This window comes from Diabrotica virgifera, chromosome 8 (genome assembly GCF_917563875.1).
Source record: "Diabrotica virgifera virgifera chromosome 8, PGI_DIABVI_V3a".
In the NCBI taxonomy this organism is placed as follows: domain Eukaryota; kingdom Metazoa; phylum Arthropoda; class Insecta; order Coleoptera; family Chrysomelidae; genus Diabrotica; species Diabrotica virgifera.
In genome coordinates, this window is record NC_065450.1 from 133043285 (window position 1) to 133062181 (window position 18897).

The 18897-nt window shown below is 32.9% G+C and overlaps 1 protein-coding gene and 1 long non-coding RNA gene across 8 annotated transcripts in view; one reads left to right on the forward strand and one right to left on the reverse strand.

The window, feature by feature from the left end:
* LOC126889482 (zinc finger protein 665-like) overlaps window positions 1-18897 on the forward strand; it is a 75273-nt gene that overhangs the window by 45261 nt on the left and 11115 nt on the right. For 2 of the 7 annotated variants that reach the window (XM_050657815.1, XM_050657817.1), the window contains exon 2: window positions 10568-12642. In XM_050657815.1, the coding sequence (XP_050513772.1) occupies window positions 10568-11970 (1403 nt within the window). In that variant the 3' untranslated portion in view covers window positions 11971-12642. Of the gene's footprint in view, window positions 1-7385; window positions 9476-10567; window positions 12643-13814; window positions 15225-18897 lie in introns of those variants that run through there. The other 5 variants (XM_050657812.1, XM_050657814.1, XM_050657818.1 and 2 more) reach the window with 4 other exon arrangements.
* LOC126889488 (uncharacterized) lies at window positions 8040-14538 on the reverse strand. Its single transcript, XR_007700044.1, has 3 exons — window positions 14461-14538; window positions 8709-8876; window positions 8040-8114 (listed from the first exon to the last, which is right to left on the reverse strand). It is a non-coding gene; the product is annotated as an uncharacterized LOC126889488 (long non-coding RNA).

Here is an 18897-nt window from a genome sequence, read left to right on the forward strand (position 1 = left end):
ATAAGACTACAATACGATTCCGATGTATACTCAGATTTGTACCTCGTTTCTTTTCTTCCACCCGGTATAAGTACAAAAAAGAAGTTTGAGTAAATCTTTGCACAACTGTATAAATACTAAAGACATATCTAAAATAATAAAACAAAGGGCCTAGCCGGGTAAGATGGTGAAAAGTGCCCCCAACCCAATCTAAATTCCATATAGGCCACTTTTTAGCACATATAGAGGAACTCACTTTCTGAAATTTTTAGCCCCCTAGGTGGTCACGTGACCCCCCTAGAGCCTAATTAGGCTTTTTATGTTTTTATTTTTTATCTCAGCCGCATTAAGAGCTAGCCAAAAACTTTATTTAAAAAAGTTGTAAGTTTTAAAAAGATCTATATGAAAATTTTTTTTTTATTTTTTTGGCGGGAAATTCGAATTTTTAGAACAATTTTAAACTTTTAAATAAATCTGAAAAAAAAACAAAGACACTCGTTTTTACGAAAATTAATTATAATGTGTATTTTTGCACAATCTTTCACCCTGAATTTTTTCAGATTTTTAAAATTGGTGAAACGTACCTTTAAAAATAAAAAACCGCATTTTTTCGGTTTTTTTTTCGTTTTTTTGATACAATTTTATACATATTTTTCAAAAAATTTAACACCGTCACTAGAATAGGTAAAAAACTGAAAAATAATTGGGATTTGCTTCATAAAAATTTTTTGTAACGCCATCCATTTTCAAGATACAGGGCGTTGAAGAAAACAAAATTTTACATATTTTTTACGATTTTGCCGAAACTACTGGCAACATTGTAATAAAACTTGGCGGGTTTTAAGAAGTAGTTATTGTGCATGTTTTGACATACAACTAAGGATTTAATATTCATCATTGGCGCGCATAGGGGTAATGGTCTGAACTTTTCAAAGAAAAAAAGATAGTACGCCACTGACATATTTCAAATTAACAATCATTTTTGAATTCCTCGTTCAATTTGCAATAAAAAATCTATCTTCTCATTTTTTCATACGACGCGCTGTTTTGCTGCAAAAAATAAAATATCTTAACGCTTCCAAAGTATTCGAATTAATTTTGATAATGGATATATGAGTTTATTATGTATGTAGATGTAGAAACTACTAGAAGTTCGAATACTTTGTAAGGGTTAAGATCTTTTATTTTTTTAATAAAAATGCCGCGTCGTATGAAAAAATAAGAAGATACATTTTTTGTCACAAATTGAACGAGAAATTAAAAAACGATTGTTAATTTGAAATATGTCAGTGGCGTACTATCTTTATTCTTTAAAAAGTTCAGACCATTACCCCTATGCGAGCCAATGATGAATATCAAATCATTAATTGTATGTCAAAATATGCACAATAACCAGCTCTTAAATCCCGCCAAGTTTTATTACAATGTTGCCAGTAGTTTCAGCAAAATCGTAAAAAATGTGTAAAATTTTGTTTTCTTCAACGCCCTGTATTTTGAAAATGGATGGCTTTACAAAAAATTTTTATTAAGCAAACCCCAATTATTTTTCAGTTTTTTACCTATTCTAGTAACAGTGTTACCTTTTTTGAAAAATATGTATAAAATTGTTTCAAAATACGAAAAAAAAAACTGAAAAAATGCGGTTCTTTATTTTTAAAGGTACGTTTCACCAATTTTAAAAGTCTGAAAAAATTCAGGGTGAAAGATTGTGCAAAAATACACATTATAATTAATTTTCGTAAAAACGAGTGTCTTAGTTTTTTTTTCAGAGTCATTTAAAAGTTTAAAATTGTTCTAAAAATTCGAATTTCCCGCCAAAAAATTAAAAAAAAAAATTTTTCTTATAGATCTTTTTGGAACTTACAACTTTTTTTAATAAAGTTTTTGGCTAGCTCTTGATGCGCCTGAGATAAAAAATAAAAACATAAAAAGCCTAATTAGGCTCTAGGGGGGTCACGTGACCACTTAGGGAGCTAAAAATTTCAGAAAGTGAGTTCCTCTATATGTGCTAAAAATTGGCCTATATGGAATTTAAATCGAGCTGGGGGCACTTTTCACCATCTTACCCGGCTAGGCCCTTTAGCGTAATTAGTTATAGACCAGGACGGATCTGTTTTGAAGTGGATGTGAGAGGTGACATTCGGATTTTTGCAGATAAAGTTAGGTGACAACGTCAATAATTATAATTGACTTATGATCCTTATCAAATATGCGGGGAACATTAATAAAAAAATTAAAATATTTAAAAATTTCGAGAAACATCGATTTTTTTTTGTTTTCATTGCTTATAACTTTAATATGATTCATTTTGGAACAAAGTCGTAGAGAAATAAAATAAAGGTAATTAAATTTTGTATGATATACGACTGGATTAAAATGTCTTAAATAATTACCCTTCCTGCAAAATAGCAATAAATACAAAATAAGGCGGCAAAAAAGCCTGTTTTTATTCAATGTTTTTCAGCCACTTTGGTTGCACTTAGAACCTTCATAATTCGCTTAGAAAATTCTTACAACATACTTAAACCATCCACCAAATTTCATTAAAATCGACCTAATATATTTTGCATAATTTTGCAATCTAAATTCTTTTAAAAAAGTTCAAATTATTTAAAAGCTTTCTGAACAAAAATTAGACCATTTAGAGGTTTGCTAATTTTTTTACATATAAAGAGGCGTCTAATACACTTTTACAGAATTAAAATCGAATTATTAAAGCGGCCTCAACACTGTTTTAAAGTTACAGACAATTTTTTGGCTTATAAACAAATACAGTGAGGACGTTTGGTTTGGAATCAAATCAAATTTATTCAAAAATACGGTTTGGAATAAATTCATTTTCTCGAGAATGAGCGACTCTGGAGATAAACCCCGAAACAGGTCGATGTTTATTTTTAAATTATAATTTTTTGGCATATATATCATAATAGTGACGTCATCCATCTGGGTGTGATGACGTACTCGATTTTTTAAATGAGAATAGGGGTTGTGTTATAGCTCATTCGAAAGGTTATTCAATTCTCTATTCACTAATATAAACATTAACATAATTATTTATACAGTGTTCCCAAAAATGTTTGAAGATATTTTTCTTTAGCGGCGAATCGATTGAGGGTAAAATTGTACATGAACCACGCGCCTGCGCACACTGACAGTATGTAGTTCTGACAGTATGTAGTTCATTGCTAATCTTTCAAGATAGGTATGTATGTATCTGTAACCGTGCAAATAAGTCATTAAAAGAGTATATTAGTGGTTTTAGGAAATGTTTTATTTATTATAATTCTTGTGTTTTTGGATTTGTGTTTCCCTGTAGTAAAATAATAAAATATGTAGGCATAACATTTTTACAGTTTGTCGCCGTGTTGTGTAATTATATCCGAAACTTACGTGTCAATTCAAGTGGCTCGATGGCGTAGTTGGCAGAGCGGTGGGACAGAGAACGGAAGCACACGGAAGGTCGCGGGTTCTAATCCTGGACGATTCGTACTTTTTTTTACTTTTCGTTATTTTTATAAAAATTTTTTGAAAGTGGTAGATAAGAAAGTTAGTTTAATTTTTAAATAAAATACAAATAACCTGTTAAGTATATTTACTTCGTTTAAATTACCTATACAATAGAAGAATATCTTCTTAAATGCGTACACAGTACACACACATTCTTTTTTTTTTTTAATTAAATTAATTGGGACAAAAACAAGAATGTATATAATTTATTTAATTCGAAATACATTTTACTGTTTTCCTAAAACAGGAAAAAATGTTTATTTGAAAAATAGCTATTGTTTTTCGCTTAAATTCAATATTAAAGTTGCCACCCACCAGCCTCTTAACAGTTTGAACATTTAATTTAAGCGAAGAGCAATGTTCATTTTTCAAATTAAAATTTTTTCTGTTTTCTGACTACAGTAAAATGTATTTTGCATTAAATAAATTACCTACATTTTTCTTTTTGTCTCAATTAATTTAATTAAAAAATTTTTTTGGGCACCCTGTATAAATAATTATGTTAATGTTTATATTAGTGAATACAAAATTGAATAGCCTTTCGAATGAGCTATCACACGGCCCCTATTCTCATTAAAAAAAAATCATCATATATATACCAAAAAATTAGAATTTAAAAATAAAAATCGACCTGTTTCGGGATTTATTTCCAGACACGCCCATTCTCGAGAAAATGAATTTATTCCAACTCAAACTTCCTCGCTGTATTTGGTTATAAGCGAAAAAATTGTGTATAACTTTAAAACAGTGCTGAGGCCGCTTAAATAATCCGATTTTAATTCTGTAAAGTGTAATAGATAGGTAGAGAGCCTCTTTATATGAAAAAAAAAATTAGCAAATTTCTAAATTTTCTCCTTTTTGTTCAGAAAGTTTTAAAAAAATTTGAACTTTTTTTTTTTTTAATTAGATTGCAAAATTATTATGCAAAATCTATTAGGTCGATTTTAATGAAATTTGGTGGACGGTTTAAGTATGTTGTAAGAATTTTCTAAGCGAATTATGAAGGTTCTAAGTGCAACGTGCAAAGTGGTTGAAAAACATTGAATAAAAACAGATTTATTTTGCCCCCATATTTTGTATTTATTGCTGTTTTGTAGAAAGGGTAATACCTTAAGAAATTTTTAACCAGTCGTATATCATACAAAATTTAATTATCTTTATTTTATTTCTGCACCACTTAGTTCCAAAATGAATCGTTTTAAAGTTATAAGCAAAGAAAGTAGAAAAAAATCGATGTTTTTAATTTTTAAATATTTTAATTTTTTTATTAATGTTCCGGGCATATTTGAGAAGGAGCATAAGTCAATTATTATTATTGAAGTTGTCACCTAACTTTATATGCAAAACGCTGGACGGAAGGGCCGCCCGAGAACTTTATCGTACCGATCAATTATCGTTATGGTACTAGATACTGGCATTCTATAAAAATAACAAAGTTACTCGTTATTTTGATATTTTAGAAACACCTACTGTACTTAAAAGTATTTTATGGTTCTACGCATCATTAATTCCTGCATTTGAGAAAATGTTCGATGCCATATTTCGGAGACACACTATAGATGTGTAGATTATTGCATAATTCAATAGAATATTATAGTCATACTTTCATTTCAAATAAGTTCATTTTTCTGAGAAATTAATAGTTTACAATATTTGAATTTCATTCTATTTCGATTACGCCAGTCAATGCGCGAGATTAAGAACAAGATATTATCTCCAAATTCTATCCTACTGCATGGATTTTAATGAAATTTTGGGAGTAGCCCAATCTCCTAATTCAAAGTCTATCCTATATACTATGGCGCTTTTATCATGGGGGAAGTTCCCACCACTTCTCAGGGATGAAATATTTTTATTTTCGAATTACATGGAGAAAAAGGAAGATTTTTAAGAAAATTTAAAAATTCATTCTATAATTTGATCACATTTTTTACAAAAATCATTCATTTTAAACCCGTTCAACTTTTTGAAAGTAGAAATAACACTATATTAAAAGGTATTGTAGAAGGAAAACAATGCATTTAAATTATGGTGGATGGGGAGTTAAATGTATATACTTTTCATTTTTCCTTAAAGTACATTAGACATATATTTTTTTGCACCATATCTCGCTTAGTTTGTAAGTAACCGACATTTAACGGTGCTCGTTTTAAAGGCCTTTTCAAACACTACAAAAGGTGTTGGTAGCATTATACACCTAAAACCTACCGTTCCTCTGTTATTTCAAGTTGAATACAACAATTTGAGCATGCACCAAAAAACAAACTATTTTCACCTACCATACTCTTTTTGTATTATAAATAGAACATTTACGAAGGAACGAATCTCTTTATTATTTATAATCTAAAAAATGTTTTATATAGTGTTTTAGTTCGATGCATAGTTTTTAAGGTATTCACAAAAAATCCGTCCGACAAGGTGTCATTTTTCAATGAAAATGGCCAATTTTCAACTACGCATAACTCAAAAAGTATTGAGTTCTCAAAAAAAAGTATAGACCTGTTTTTGCTTAGAAATAGGTTCTTTAGCCACTTCCGTGCTTATTTTGACCAACAAATTTTCCACCCCCTTGAAGAAGTGGGAACCGCCCCAAGATAAAAGCGCCATAGTATATAGGGTAGATTTTGTTTCTTGAGCTATTCCCTACTTACTGTGAAAATATCAAGTACATCAATGTAGTACGATGGAATTCGGAGCCAAATACCCTCATTGACTGCCCTACAATAATGCTCTGCTATGAACGCGTGAGAGAGGACACACAAAAGATTATAGCAAAATTTCTATTTACCGTAACTTTTCGAGTTTTTGAGCTACAGCAATGATTTTTATGTCATTGGAAAGGTAATTTTGCATTCTTTCAAAATATGTTAAAATATACAGGGCGTATCAAAAAAATTAAGATTTTTTATTCATTTCCGGTTTAACCGGAAGCCATATTTTTGGTAAAATTTATTGTGATAATAGATAATAAAGTACCATATATGTCTGCAAAATTTCAAATTTTAGTTTCTATTAAGAAGGAAGTTACGGGCACTCGAATATTCTTTTATAAAAAATTCATAACTCCTCTCCTATGGGGAGTTAAGATATATGACTAATGTCATTTAATTTACTGATAGGATATCAAAAAATAAAAAAATTCCTTGGAGCCATTTTTGAGAAAATCTAGTTCAAATTTATGTCAAAATATACCCCTTAAATATAGGCAACCCGTAACTTTTTCTGAAAAACGATAACATCCTTCTTATAGCCCCATCTTTAGGCTATATAACGACTTTTTCAAATTAAACTTATCTTAAACAAGTTTTTAGATAGATAGGGAAATGTGTCGGGTGGGCGGTCGGCAATGGTGGCCGCCATTTTGAATTTGGAAATGTCAAATTCCGTATTTTTATTTACCTATCGATGAGCTTACTTTGAGTTGAATTTCATTCATTTCGGTCAAAATTTGCAAAAATGGGCCCTAAATAACGCCCCTATTTCGGCCCCCCTTTGAGAGGTTTTTTTTAAAGCTTAGTTTCTCGACAAAATTCTCTTAAACTTACTCATACCGAATTTCATCGAAATCGGTCCAGTAGTTTTTGCTGGGCGGTGGCGACATACGTACGTACGTACATACGTACGTACGTACATACTTCCGACATAATTTTTTTATTTGCTTTTTAGACTCAGGGGGACTCAAAACGTCGAAAAAAAGTGAAATCTGAAAAATTTTTTTTGCACGATCCTATAACTTTATCTATTATACTATACTACGTATATAGTACGATAAAGTAAAAATCCGAATGCCAGCTCTTACATCCAAAAATAAACATATACAACAATATTACATATAAAAAAATGAACTCGCATAATAATATGCAAACTATTCAACATATTATAGATAGTTTGTATTTTAGGCTATCTCCAACAAGAAGAAAACAAAATGGAAATGATTAAGACTCTAATTGGACATTCATATTACGATAGCAATTATATGGGTACACACGATGAAGGAAAAACAATAAACCAAAAAATGAAAGTTGCGACTGGACGAAGATCTTACAGATGTGAAATTTGTTTTAAGCAGTTTACTACAGTCAGTCATTTTAAAAGACATTTAAGAGTGCACACTGGAGACAATCCGTACAAGTGTGCTATTTGTTATAAGCAGTTTACTGATAGAAGTAATTTAACAACACATTTGAGAGTGCACACTGGAGAGAAACCTTACAAGTGTGAAATTTGTTTTAAGCAGTTTACGCGATCGGAAAATTTGAAAACACATTTGAGAGTGCATACTGGGGAAAAACCTTATAAGTGTGAAATTTGTTTTAAGCAGTTTACTACAAACAGTGATTTGAAAACACATTGGAGAATGCACACTGGCGAAAAACCTTACAAGTGTGAAATTTGTTTTAAGCAGTTTACGCGATCGGAAAATTTGAAAACACATTTGAGAGTGCATACTGGGGAAAAACCTTATAAGTGTGAAATTTGCTTTAAGCAGTTTACTACAAACACTAATTTGAAAACACATTTGAGAGTGCACACTGGGGAGAAACCTTATAAGTGTGAAATTTGTTTCAAGCAGTTTAGTGGAGCAGGTAGTTTGAAAACACATTTGAGAGTACATACGGGGGAAAAACCTTATAAGTGTAAAATTTGCTTTAAGCAGTTTAAACAATCGGTAAATTTGAAAATACATTTGAGAGTGCATACTGGGGAAACACCTTACAAGTGTGAAATTTGTTTTAAGCTGTTTAGTGGAGTAGGTAATTTGAAAAAACATTTAAGAGTGCACACTGGAGACAATCCGCACAATGTTGTTGTTGCACATTGTTTTAAGCAGTTTACTGATAGAAGTAATTTAACAACACATTTGAGAGTGCACACTGGAAAGAAACCATTAAAGTGTGAAATTTGTTTTAAACAATTTAGTGAAGCAGGTAATTTGAAAAGACATTTGAGAGTGCACACTGGGGAGAAACCTTATAAGTGTGAAATTTGTTTTAAGCAGTTTACTACAAACACTAATTTGAAAACACATTTGACAGTGCACACTGGGGAGAAACCTTATAAGTGTGAAATTTGTTTCAAGCAGTATACGCGATCAGAAAATTTGAAATCACATTTGAGAGTGCATAATGGGGAAAAACCCTATAAGTGTGAAATTTGTTTTAAGCAGTTTACTACAAATACTTATTTGAAAACACATTTGAGAGTACACACTGGTGAGAAACCTTATAAGTGTGAAATTTGTTTCAAGCAGTTTCGCCAAGCAGATAATTTGAAAACACATTTGAGAGTACATACGGGGGAAAAACCTTATAAGTGTGAAATTTGTTTCAAGCAGTTTCGCCAAGCAGATAATTTGAAAACACATTTGAGAGTACATACGGGGGAAAAACCTTATAAGTGTGAAATTTGTTTTAAGCAGTTTAAGCAATCAGAAAATTTGAACACACATTTGAGAGTGCATACTGGGGAAAAACCTTACAAGTGTGAAATTTGTTTTAAGCTGTTTAGTAGAGAAGGTAATTTGAAAAGACATTGGGGAGTGCACTCTGGCGAAACACCATAAAAGTGTGAAATTTGTTTTAAGAAGTTTACTACAGCAAATTATCTAAAAATGCATTTTTTGAGATTGTGCACACTGGAGTTAAATTGTGCAAGTGTAAAATTTGTTTTAAGCAGTTTCTTACAGCAAGTAATTTGAAAACACATTTGTGAGTACACACTGGAGAAAACCCTTACAAGAGTGAAATTTGTTTTAAGCAGTTTAATTTTAGCAAGTCATTTGAAAACACATTTGAGAGTGCACACTGGAGAAAAACTGTATAAGCGTAAAATTTGTTTTTTATGTGTATTTAATTGTAAGTTTCGGAATTGCTTGGCAACGTTACGTTGGACTGTCAACGGTGACGTATGACAGGTAACCGGAAAATGGAAGGAGGGTCATCTCTCATCTCTGTATAAGATATTTTATAATAAAGTAGTTAAAGTAGCATTTTGAATTTATATCACGGGCTTAAATACAAGCGTTTAAGCAAGTTTTAAGCAGTATAGCCAGGCAAGTCATTTGAGAGTACATACCTACAAACTGGAGAAAAGCCATAGGTTACACTTACATTGGAACCGTATTTCCCCCGATCCGACATCGTGAGACCGTCCGGTCGACGTCGGATTGACTAGCTTCTCCTATCAAACGTGTTTGGTTTCATTCCGATTTTTCGTTCCGACGAGACCCAAATGGCAGAAATGGACAGAGACATGTTTTGCTCGATAATGGTTGATTGATGGCGAGAAATGAGCCTCGTTTGTGGGATTAGAAGCTCAAATCATATCAGAATCGAGACATTAAATCCATTTTATGGGAGTCCGTTGGAAATTCATTATTAGGAAAAGTCATATAATTTAATTTTTAAGTTAACCGGATATGTGTCGTCTTTTATTCCTTCAAGAATATAATAAAACGTTTCCACACTCATGCGGTGGCACTCCTTGAATTTATAAGGGTATAACGGGCAGTTGTTTTATGGACAACAGACTCAATAAAACAGAGGTTCAACTAAAATCAATACATTCTTATTCTTTCGCTACAAAGTAAAATCAAAAATAATGAAATAAAACAATATTCTGCTCTTCGTTCCGCCCCCGAAGAAAGCCCCCTTGGCGGATGTCTGTAAAAGAAAAACGAAATTGTATTTTTCGTGCCAGAGGGCATTTCTAACATGTTTTATCGGAAAAGTGGTCGCGAATACCTAGTGTTTGCAAGGCTATATCAGGTATAGTAAGTACATAAATAATGATAAACTGTATTATCAAAAATGCAATATCAATGTTAGTATAATACAATAAGCTGTGACGCTGTACCTCAATACGGAATCAACGTATTAATAATTACGCTCAGACTCACAACCACTCTATTCCTCAATCCGGAATAACCATACACAGGCTTATAAAAAATATTTACATAATTTACTACACTTCTTCTGCCTCAAATTTTATCATGCTTTAATTTAGTTATACCATTTATTTGTTTTTGTATTCATTTTTGCTTATTCTCAAATAATTATATTATAGGTAGTTTGTATTTCAGGTTATCTTCAACAAGGAGAAACTAAAATGGAAATTATGGAGACACTAATTGGACATTCATCTTACGATGGCAATTATATGGGTGCACACGATGAAGGAAAAACAATAAATCAAAATATGAAAGTTGCGACTGGACGAAGATCTTACAAATGTGAAATTTGTTTTAAGCGGTGTACTGATAGAAGTAATTTAACAACACATTTGAGAGTGCACACTGGAGAGAAATACAAGTGTGAAATTTGTTTTAAACAATTTAGTGAGACAGGTAATTTGAAAAGACATTTGAGAGTACACACTGGGGAGAAACCTTATAAGTGTGAAATTTGTTTCAAGCAGTTTAGTGGAGCAGGTAGTTTGAAAACACATTTGAGAGTACATACGGGGGAAAAACCTTATAAGTGTAAAATTTGCTTTAAGCAGTTTAAGCAATCAGTAAAATTGAAAATACATTTGAGAGTGCATTCTGGGGAAACACCTTACAAGTGTGAAATTTGTTTTAAGCAGTTTAGTAGAGTAGATAATTTGAAAAGACATTTAAGAGTGCACACTGGAGACAATCCGTACAAGTGTTCCATTTGTTTTAAGCAGTTTACTGATAGAAGTAATTTAACAACACATTTGAGAGTGCACACTGGAGAGAAACCATACAAGTGTGAAATTTGTTTTAAGCAATTTAGTGAAGCAGGTACTTTGAAAAGACATTTGAGAGTACACACTGGGGAAAAACCTTATAAGTGTGAAATTTGTTTTAAGCAGTTTACTACAAAAGGTGATTTGAAAACACATTGGAGAATGCACACTGGCGTAAAACCTTACAAGTGTGAAATTTGTTTTAAGCAATTTAGTGAAGCAGGTACTTTGAAAAGACATTTGAGAGTACACACTGGGGAAAAACCTTATAAGTGTGAAATTTGTTTTAAGCAGTTTACTACAAAAGGTGATTTGAAAACACATTGGAGAATGCACACTGGCGTAAAACCTTACAAGTGTGAAATTTGTTTTAAGCAGTATACGCGATCAGAAAATTTGAAAACACATTTGAGAGTGCATAATGGGGAAAAACCCTATAAGTGTGAAATTTGTTTTAAGCAGTTTACTAAAAATACTTATTTGAAAACACATTTGAGAGTGCACACTGGTGAAAAACCTTATAAGTGTGAAATTTGTTTCAAGCAGTTTCGCCAAGCAGATAATTTGAAAACACATTTGAGAGCACATACGAGGGAAGAACCTTATAAGTGTGAAATTTGTTTTAAGCTGTTTAGTAGAGAAGGCAATTTAAAAAGACATTGGGGAGTGCACACTGACGAAAAACCTTACAAGTGTGAAATTTGTTTTAAGCTGTTTAGTAGAGAAGGCAATTTAAAAAGACATTGGGGAGTGCACACTGGCGAAAAACCATAATAGTGTGAAATCAGTCTTAAGCAGTTTACTACAAACACTGATTTGAAAATACATTTGAGAGTGCATACTGGGGAAAAACCTTATAAGTGTGAAATTTGTTTTAAGCAGTTTAAGCAATCAGAAAATTTGAACACGCATTTGAGAGTGCATACTGGCGAAAAACCTTACAAGTGTGAAATTTGTTTTAAGCAGTTTAGTGGAGCAGGTAATTTGAAGTCATTTGAGAGTGCACTCTGGCGAAATACCATAAAAGTGTGAAATTTGTTTTAAGAAGTTTACTACGGGAAATTATCTAAAAATGCATTTTTTGAGAGTGTGCACACTGGAGTTAAATTGTGCAAGTGTAAAATTTGTTTTAAGCAGTTTCTTACAGCAAGTAATTTGAAAACACATTTGTGAGTACACACTGGAGAAAACCCTTACAAGAGTGAAATTTGTTTTAAGTAGTTTAATTTTAGCAAGTCATTTGAAAGCAGACTTGAGAGTGCACACTGGAGAAAAACTGTATAAGCGTAAAGTTTTTTTTATGTGTATTTAATTGTAAGTTTCGGAGTTGCTTGGCAACGTTACTTTGGACTGTCAACGGTGACGTATGACAGGTAACCGGAAAATGGAAGGAGGGTCATCTCTCATCTCTATATAAGATATTTTATAATAAAGTAGTTAAAGTAGCATTTTGTATTTATATCACGGGCTTAAATACAAGCGTTTAAGCAAGTTTTAAGCAGTATAGCCAGGCAAGTCATTTGAGAGTACATACCTACAAACTGGAGAAAAGCCTAAGGTTACACTTACATTGGAACCGTATTTCCCTCGATCCGACATCGTGAGACCGTCCGGTCGACGTCGGGTTGAAAACAAACTCGAGGTATTAATACGTAGTGCCTACCAGTGGGAAACCCGATCCGATAACATCCGATGTCGGATTGACTAGCTTCTCCTATCAAACGTGTTTGGTTTCATTCTGATTTTTCGTTCCAACGAGACCCAAATGGCAGAAATGGACAGAGACATGTTGTTTTGCTCGATAATGGTTGATTGATGGCGAGAAATGAGCCTCGTTTGTGGGATTAGAGGCTCAAATCATATCAGAATCGAGACATTAAATCCATTTTATGGGAGTCCGTTGGAAATTCATTATTAGGAAAAGTCATATATGTTAATATTTAAGTTAACCGGATATGTGTCGTCTTTTATTCCTTCAAGAATATAATAAAACGTTTCCACACTCATGCGGTGGCACTCCTTGAATTTATAAGGGTATAACGGGCAGTTGTTTTATGGACAACAGACTCAGTAAAACAGAGGTTCAACTAAAATAAATACATTCTTATTCTTTCGCTACAAAGTAAAATCAAAAATAACGAAATAAAACAATATTCTGCTCTTCGTTCCGCCCCCGAAGAATGCCCCCTTGACGGATGTCTGTAAAAGAAAAACGAAATTGTATTTTTCGTGCCAGAGGGCATTTTTAACATGTTTTATCGGAAAAGTGGTCAAGAATACCTAGTGTTTGCAAGGCTATATCAGGTATAGTAAGTATATAAATAATGATAAACTGTATTTTCAAAAAAGCGATATCAATGTTAGTATAATACAATAAGCTGTGACGCTGTGCCTCAATACGGAATCAACGTATTAATAATTACGCTCAGACTCACAACCACGCTATTCCTCAATCCGGAATAACCATACACAGGCTTATAAAAAACATTTACATAATTTACTACACTTCTTCTGCCTCAAATTTTATCATGCTTTAATTTAGTTATACCATTTATTTGTTTTTGTATTCATTTTTGCTTATTCTCAAATAATTATATTATAGGTAGTTTGTATTTCAGGTTATCTCCAACAAGGAGCAACTAAAATGGAAATGATGGAGGCACTAATTGGACATTCATCTTACGATGGCAATTATATGGGTACACACGATGAAGGAAAAATAATAAATCAAAATATGAAAGTTGCGACTGGACGAAGATCTTACAAATGTGAAATTTGTTTTAAGCAGTTTACTACAGCCAGTCATTTGAAACGACATTTAAGAGTGCACACTGGAGACAATCCGTACAAGTGTTCCATTTGTTTTAAGCAGTGTACTAATAGAAGTAATTTAACAACACATTTGAGAGTGCACACTGGAGAGAAACCATACAAGTGTGAAATTTTTTTTAAACAAATTAGTGAAGCAGGTAATTTGAAAAGACATTTGAGAGTGCACACTGGGGAGAAACCTTATAAGTGTGAAATTTGTTTTAAGCAGTTTACTACAAACACTGATTTGAAAACACATTTGACAGTGCACACTGGGGAGAAACCTTATAAGTGTGAAATTTGTTTCAAGCAGTATACGCGATCAGAAAATTTGAAATCACATTTGAGAGTGCATAATGGGGAAAAACCTTGATAAGTGTGAAATTTGTTTTAAGCAGTTTAATACAAATACTTATTTGAAAACACATTTAAGAGTGCTCACTGGTGAGAAACCTTATAAGTGTGAAATTTGTTTCAAGCAGTTTCGCCAAGCAGATAATTTGAAAACACATTTGAGAGTACATACGGGGAAAAACCTTATAAGTGTGAAATTTGTTTTAAGCAGTTTACTACAGATACTTATTTGAAAACACATTTGAGAGTGCACACTGGTGAGAAACCTTATAAGTGTGAAATTTGTTTCAAGCAATTTCGCCAAGCAGATAATTTGAAAACACATTTGAGAGTACATACGGGGGAAAAACCTTATAAGTGTGAAATTTGTTTTAAGCAGTTTACTACAAATACTGATTTGAAAACACATTGAGAGTGCACACTGGTGAGAAACCTATAAGTGTGAAATTTGTTTTAAGAGGTTTACTACAGCAAATTATCTAAAAATGCATTTTTTGAGAGTGTGCACACTGGAGTTAAATTGTGCAAGTGTAAAATTTGTTTTAAGCAGTTTCTTACAGCAAGTAATTTGAAAACACATTTGTGAGTACACACTGGAGAAAACCCTTACAAGAGTGAAATTTGTTTTAAGCAGTTTAATTTTAGCAAGTCATTTGAAAACACATTTGAGAGTGCACACTGGAGAAAAACTGTATAAGCGTAAAATTTGTTTTTTATGTGTATTTAATTGTAAGTTTCGGAGTTGCTTGGCAACGTTACGTTGGACTGTCAACGGTGACGTATGACAGGTAACCGGAAAATGGAAGGAGGGTCATCTCTCATCTCTGTATAAGATATTTTATAATAAAGTAGTTAAAGTAGCATTTTGTATTTATATCACGGGCTTAAATACAAGCGTTTAAGCAGTATAGCCAGGCAAGTCATTTGAGAGTACATACCTACAAAGTGGAGAAAAGCCTTAGGTTACACCTACATTGGAACCGTATTTACCGATCCGACATCGTGAGACTGTCCGGTCGACGTCGGATTGAAAACAAACACAAGGTATTAATACGTAGTGCCTACACTGCAGCGGGAAAGCCCGACCCGATAACATCCGATGTCGGATTGACTAGCTACTCCTATCAAACGTGTTTGGTTTCGTTCTGATTTTTCGTTCCAACGAGACCCAAATGGACAGAGACATGTTGTTTGGCTCGATGATGATTGATGGATGATGGCGAGAAATTAGCCTCGTTTGTGGGTTTAGAGGCTCAAATCATATCAGAATCGAGACATTAAAGCCATTTTATGGGAGTCCGTTGGAACGGCATTATTAGGAAAAGTCATATATGTTTATTTATAGGAATAAAAGGCAGATTTCGAGCATATAGTTTAATCAAATCTTGCCTAAATATACTTTCGCTAACTTAGCATCATCAGGGGCATTTCATCAAAACAGGAAGATATACCAGCAAAATGTAGATAGCATTTGTACGGCAAGAAATTAGGTAATTTAAAGACTTATAAATAATAAGGGAAAATGAAAATGTAGTATGTCAAAGTGTGTAAATAATGTATTTCTTTAGCTGAGCGCTTTCGACATAAACGTCATCATCCGAGCTAATGCTAAAATAAAAAAAGAGATCTTGTAAGAAAAAGAAGTACAAAACAAGAAATGTACAACAAGTAAACAAGTGCATCTTATGAATGTAAATATGATTTTTAGATTTTAAATGCTATCTTCCTTGTCCTCCGTACAACACCAAAAAGTAAAAACAAAAAACGGCCACATACACGTTGCACAAAAACATAAACACTTTTTTCATGGTACGGGTGTAGATATCACCCATCCATTCTTGGCCTAGTAACAACAGCTGACTGACAAGGTCGGATATTCAAATCTGCTTTTATCTGTTCTGCGTTGACGTTTGACAGCTGACATTAAAATATGAATATTTTAAACATGAAGGTCCCACCCAATCACATCCTATCTTTGATCAATGGTCTAGTGTTTCCCAAAGTGTGGGGCGGTACTAGGGGGGTCGCCGGAAATTTCCAAAATAAGACAAAGACACTACTTTGTTAAATCATGTATTTTTATTTTAATAAAGCCGTAAATAAAAATTAACAATTAATTATCAAACGAAGCATAAAACTAAATATTAAAAGTCCTTAAAAATAAAAGAAAAAAATAAAGTCAAATATTACAATGTTAATGAGACCCATGCGCCTGTTTTTTTTTTGAAACTAGTCTTTCAAATCTAGGCTGTGTATTTGAGACACACACAATTATATCGTTTTCAAGTACGAGACGATTTCTCACTTTTGTTTTAATGGCAGTCATAGACGAGAAACTTAACTCACATAAATATGATGTTACAAATGGAACCAAACATTTTACAGCTTCATTCGCCAACTGAGGGTATTCCTGCATCTTTTTGGTCCAAAATTCGTCCGGGTTCTGGGAAAAAAATTGGAGCTTCAACATTCCATCACTTGATATTTCAATAAGTTGTTCTTTCATGTTTATTGGTATTTCAGCATGTTGAAAGGAATCGGCTAAAAACGGATTCAGTATCCATCTGCAACTGTCGTAACTGTTTTGAATTTCTTCGGGGAAATAATCACACAGCTGTTGTTTTAAATTAAGCAAAGTAACTTGCATGCCTGCATAAACTTGTTCAAAATTTGTAGCACTGTAACATACATTTTCTATAATTTCCTGAACGCACTGGAATGAATCGAGCTGCTTTTTGCCAAGTGAAGTTGACCATAAATCGATTTTTCTTATAAACCCCTTAATTTTATCTGTGGCTGTAATTATATTAATGTCGCGACCTTGCAAATTACTGTTCATAATATTTAATTGTTCGAATATATCAGCAAGGAAACCTAGTTTCAAAAGCCAAATAGGATCGGAAAATTGATTTTCATATGGGGACTTCTCATCTTTCAAATACATTAAAAGCTCTGCTCTTAAGTCAAATACTCTTTTTAAGACGTTGCCCCTTGAAAGCCACCTTACTTCGGTGTGATAAAGAAGATTTTGAAATATAGCACCCATGTCTTCGCAGATTTTTCGAAAAATACGGGTCTGTAAAGCTTTTCCTTTAATGGAATTTACAACTTTAATGATGGATTTCATAACACAGTCCATTTCAGGAGGTAAAGCTTTTGACGCCAGAGCTTCTCGATGTAAAAAAACAATGTCTCCATGTGGCATTAGGCATTATTTCTTGTAATCTGACGACAAGACCAGATTGATGTCCTGTCATAGCTTTAGCGCCATCTGTGCATATAGCAATACATTTTCCCCAGTCAATAACATATTTACTTGTGCGTTTCACAAAACTGTCGAATAAACATTTTCCAGTGGTATTGGTCTCCAATGGGGAACAAAATAAAATATCTTCTTGAATGCCATTATTTGTATCATATCTTACAAACGTAATAAATTGGGCACAGTTAGATATATCCGTGGATTCGTCCATTTGAAGAGAGAAGTACGTGCATTTATTAAGATTTTCCACAACTTGCGCTTGAATATCTTCTGCCATATCACTAATTCTTCTTTGGATAGTATTATTTGACAGAGGTATTGTTTTTAACTTTGCAGACTCTTTTTCACCAATCATTATATGTACCATTTCAACAGCTGCTGGCAAAATCAGATTTTCAGCAATTGTGTGCGGATTACTAGTTTTGGCAACGCGATAAGCAACTTTATAACTTGCTAATAATGCTTTTTCGTTAGTAGTGGTTGCCAATTGAAAAGTATCTTGCTGTTTGTGAAGGACGTTCAGCTTTCTTTCAAAGAATTCTAGGGGTTTGTCTTTTTATCTGGATGTTTGCTATTTAAATGTCGAAGTAACTTTGATGGCTTCATGCTTTCGTTTGACAATACTTCTCCACAAATAACACATTGTGGTTTATTGGAAATAATGGTAAAACCATATTTAAGATATTCATCACTGTAAAGTCTGTTTTTCTTTTTATTACTGCCACTTTCAGACGTAGATGGTTCTGCACTTCTTTTTAAAAATTTATCCATAATTTGTAATTTATCGTAGACGTAAATACGTAAACGGGAATACGTAAGTCGCAAAATATTTACTCATTACTTAATACCGCTGCATTCGCCACAACGTGCTGTTTCGAACTGAGGTCTCATTGCACATCGCCGCTTATATAAAGCCAAAACGAGGCTACGAGAACGTTCCAGAGTGCCATCTAGTAGCGAAGTAAGGAGTAGAGCCTTCGCGAATATCATGGAAAAGTATTGCGATGTAGACACAAAGATGTCGCGGTGTACAATGTGCAGTCGACTTTTTATTATTTATTTTTATTGTAAATGCTAGTCTGGCAGAAGTACTACTAGTGTACTAGTTGGACAGATCGCAATTATTAAAATAATTGTTGAATTTTTTAAATGTATTTAGTTTGAATTTAAACAGTAAAGTAAAATAAAATTTGAGAAACCATCAGTTGTAAATTAGGCACGCTATTTTTGTCGCTATTTTGGTTTGGGTGATGAGTAGGGGGTCGTGAACAATT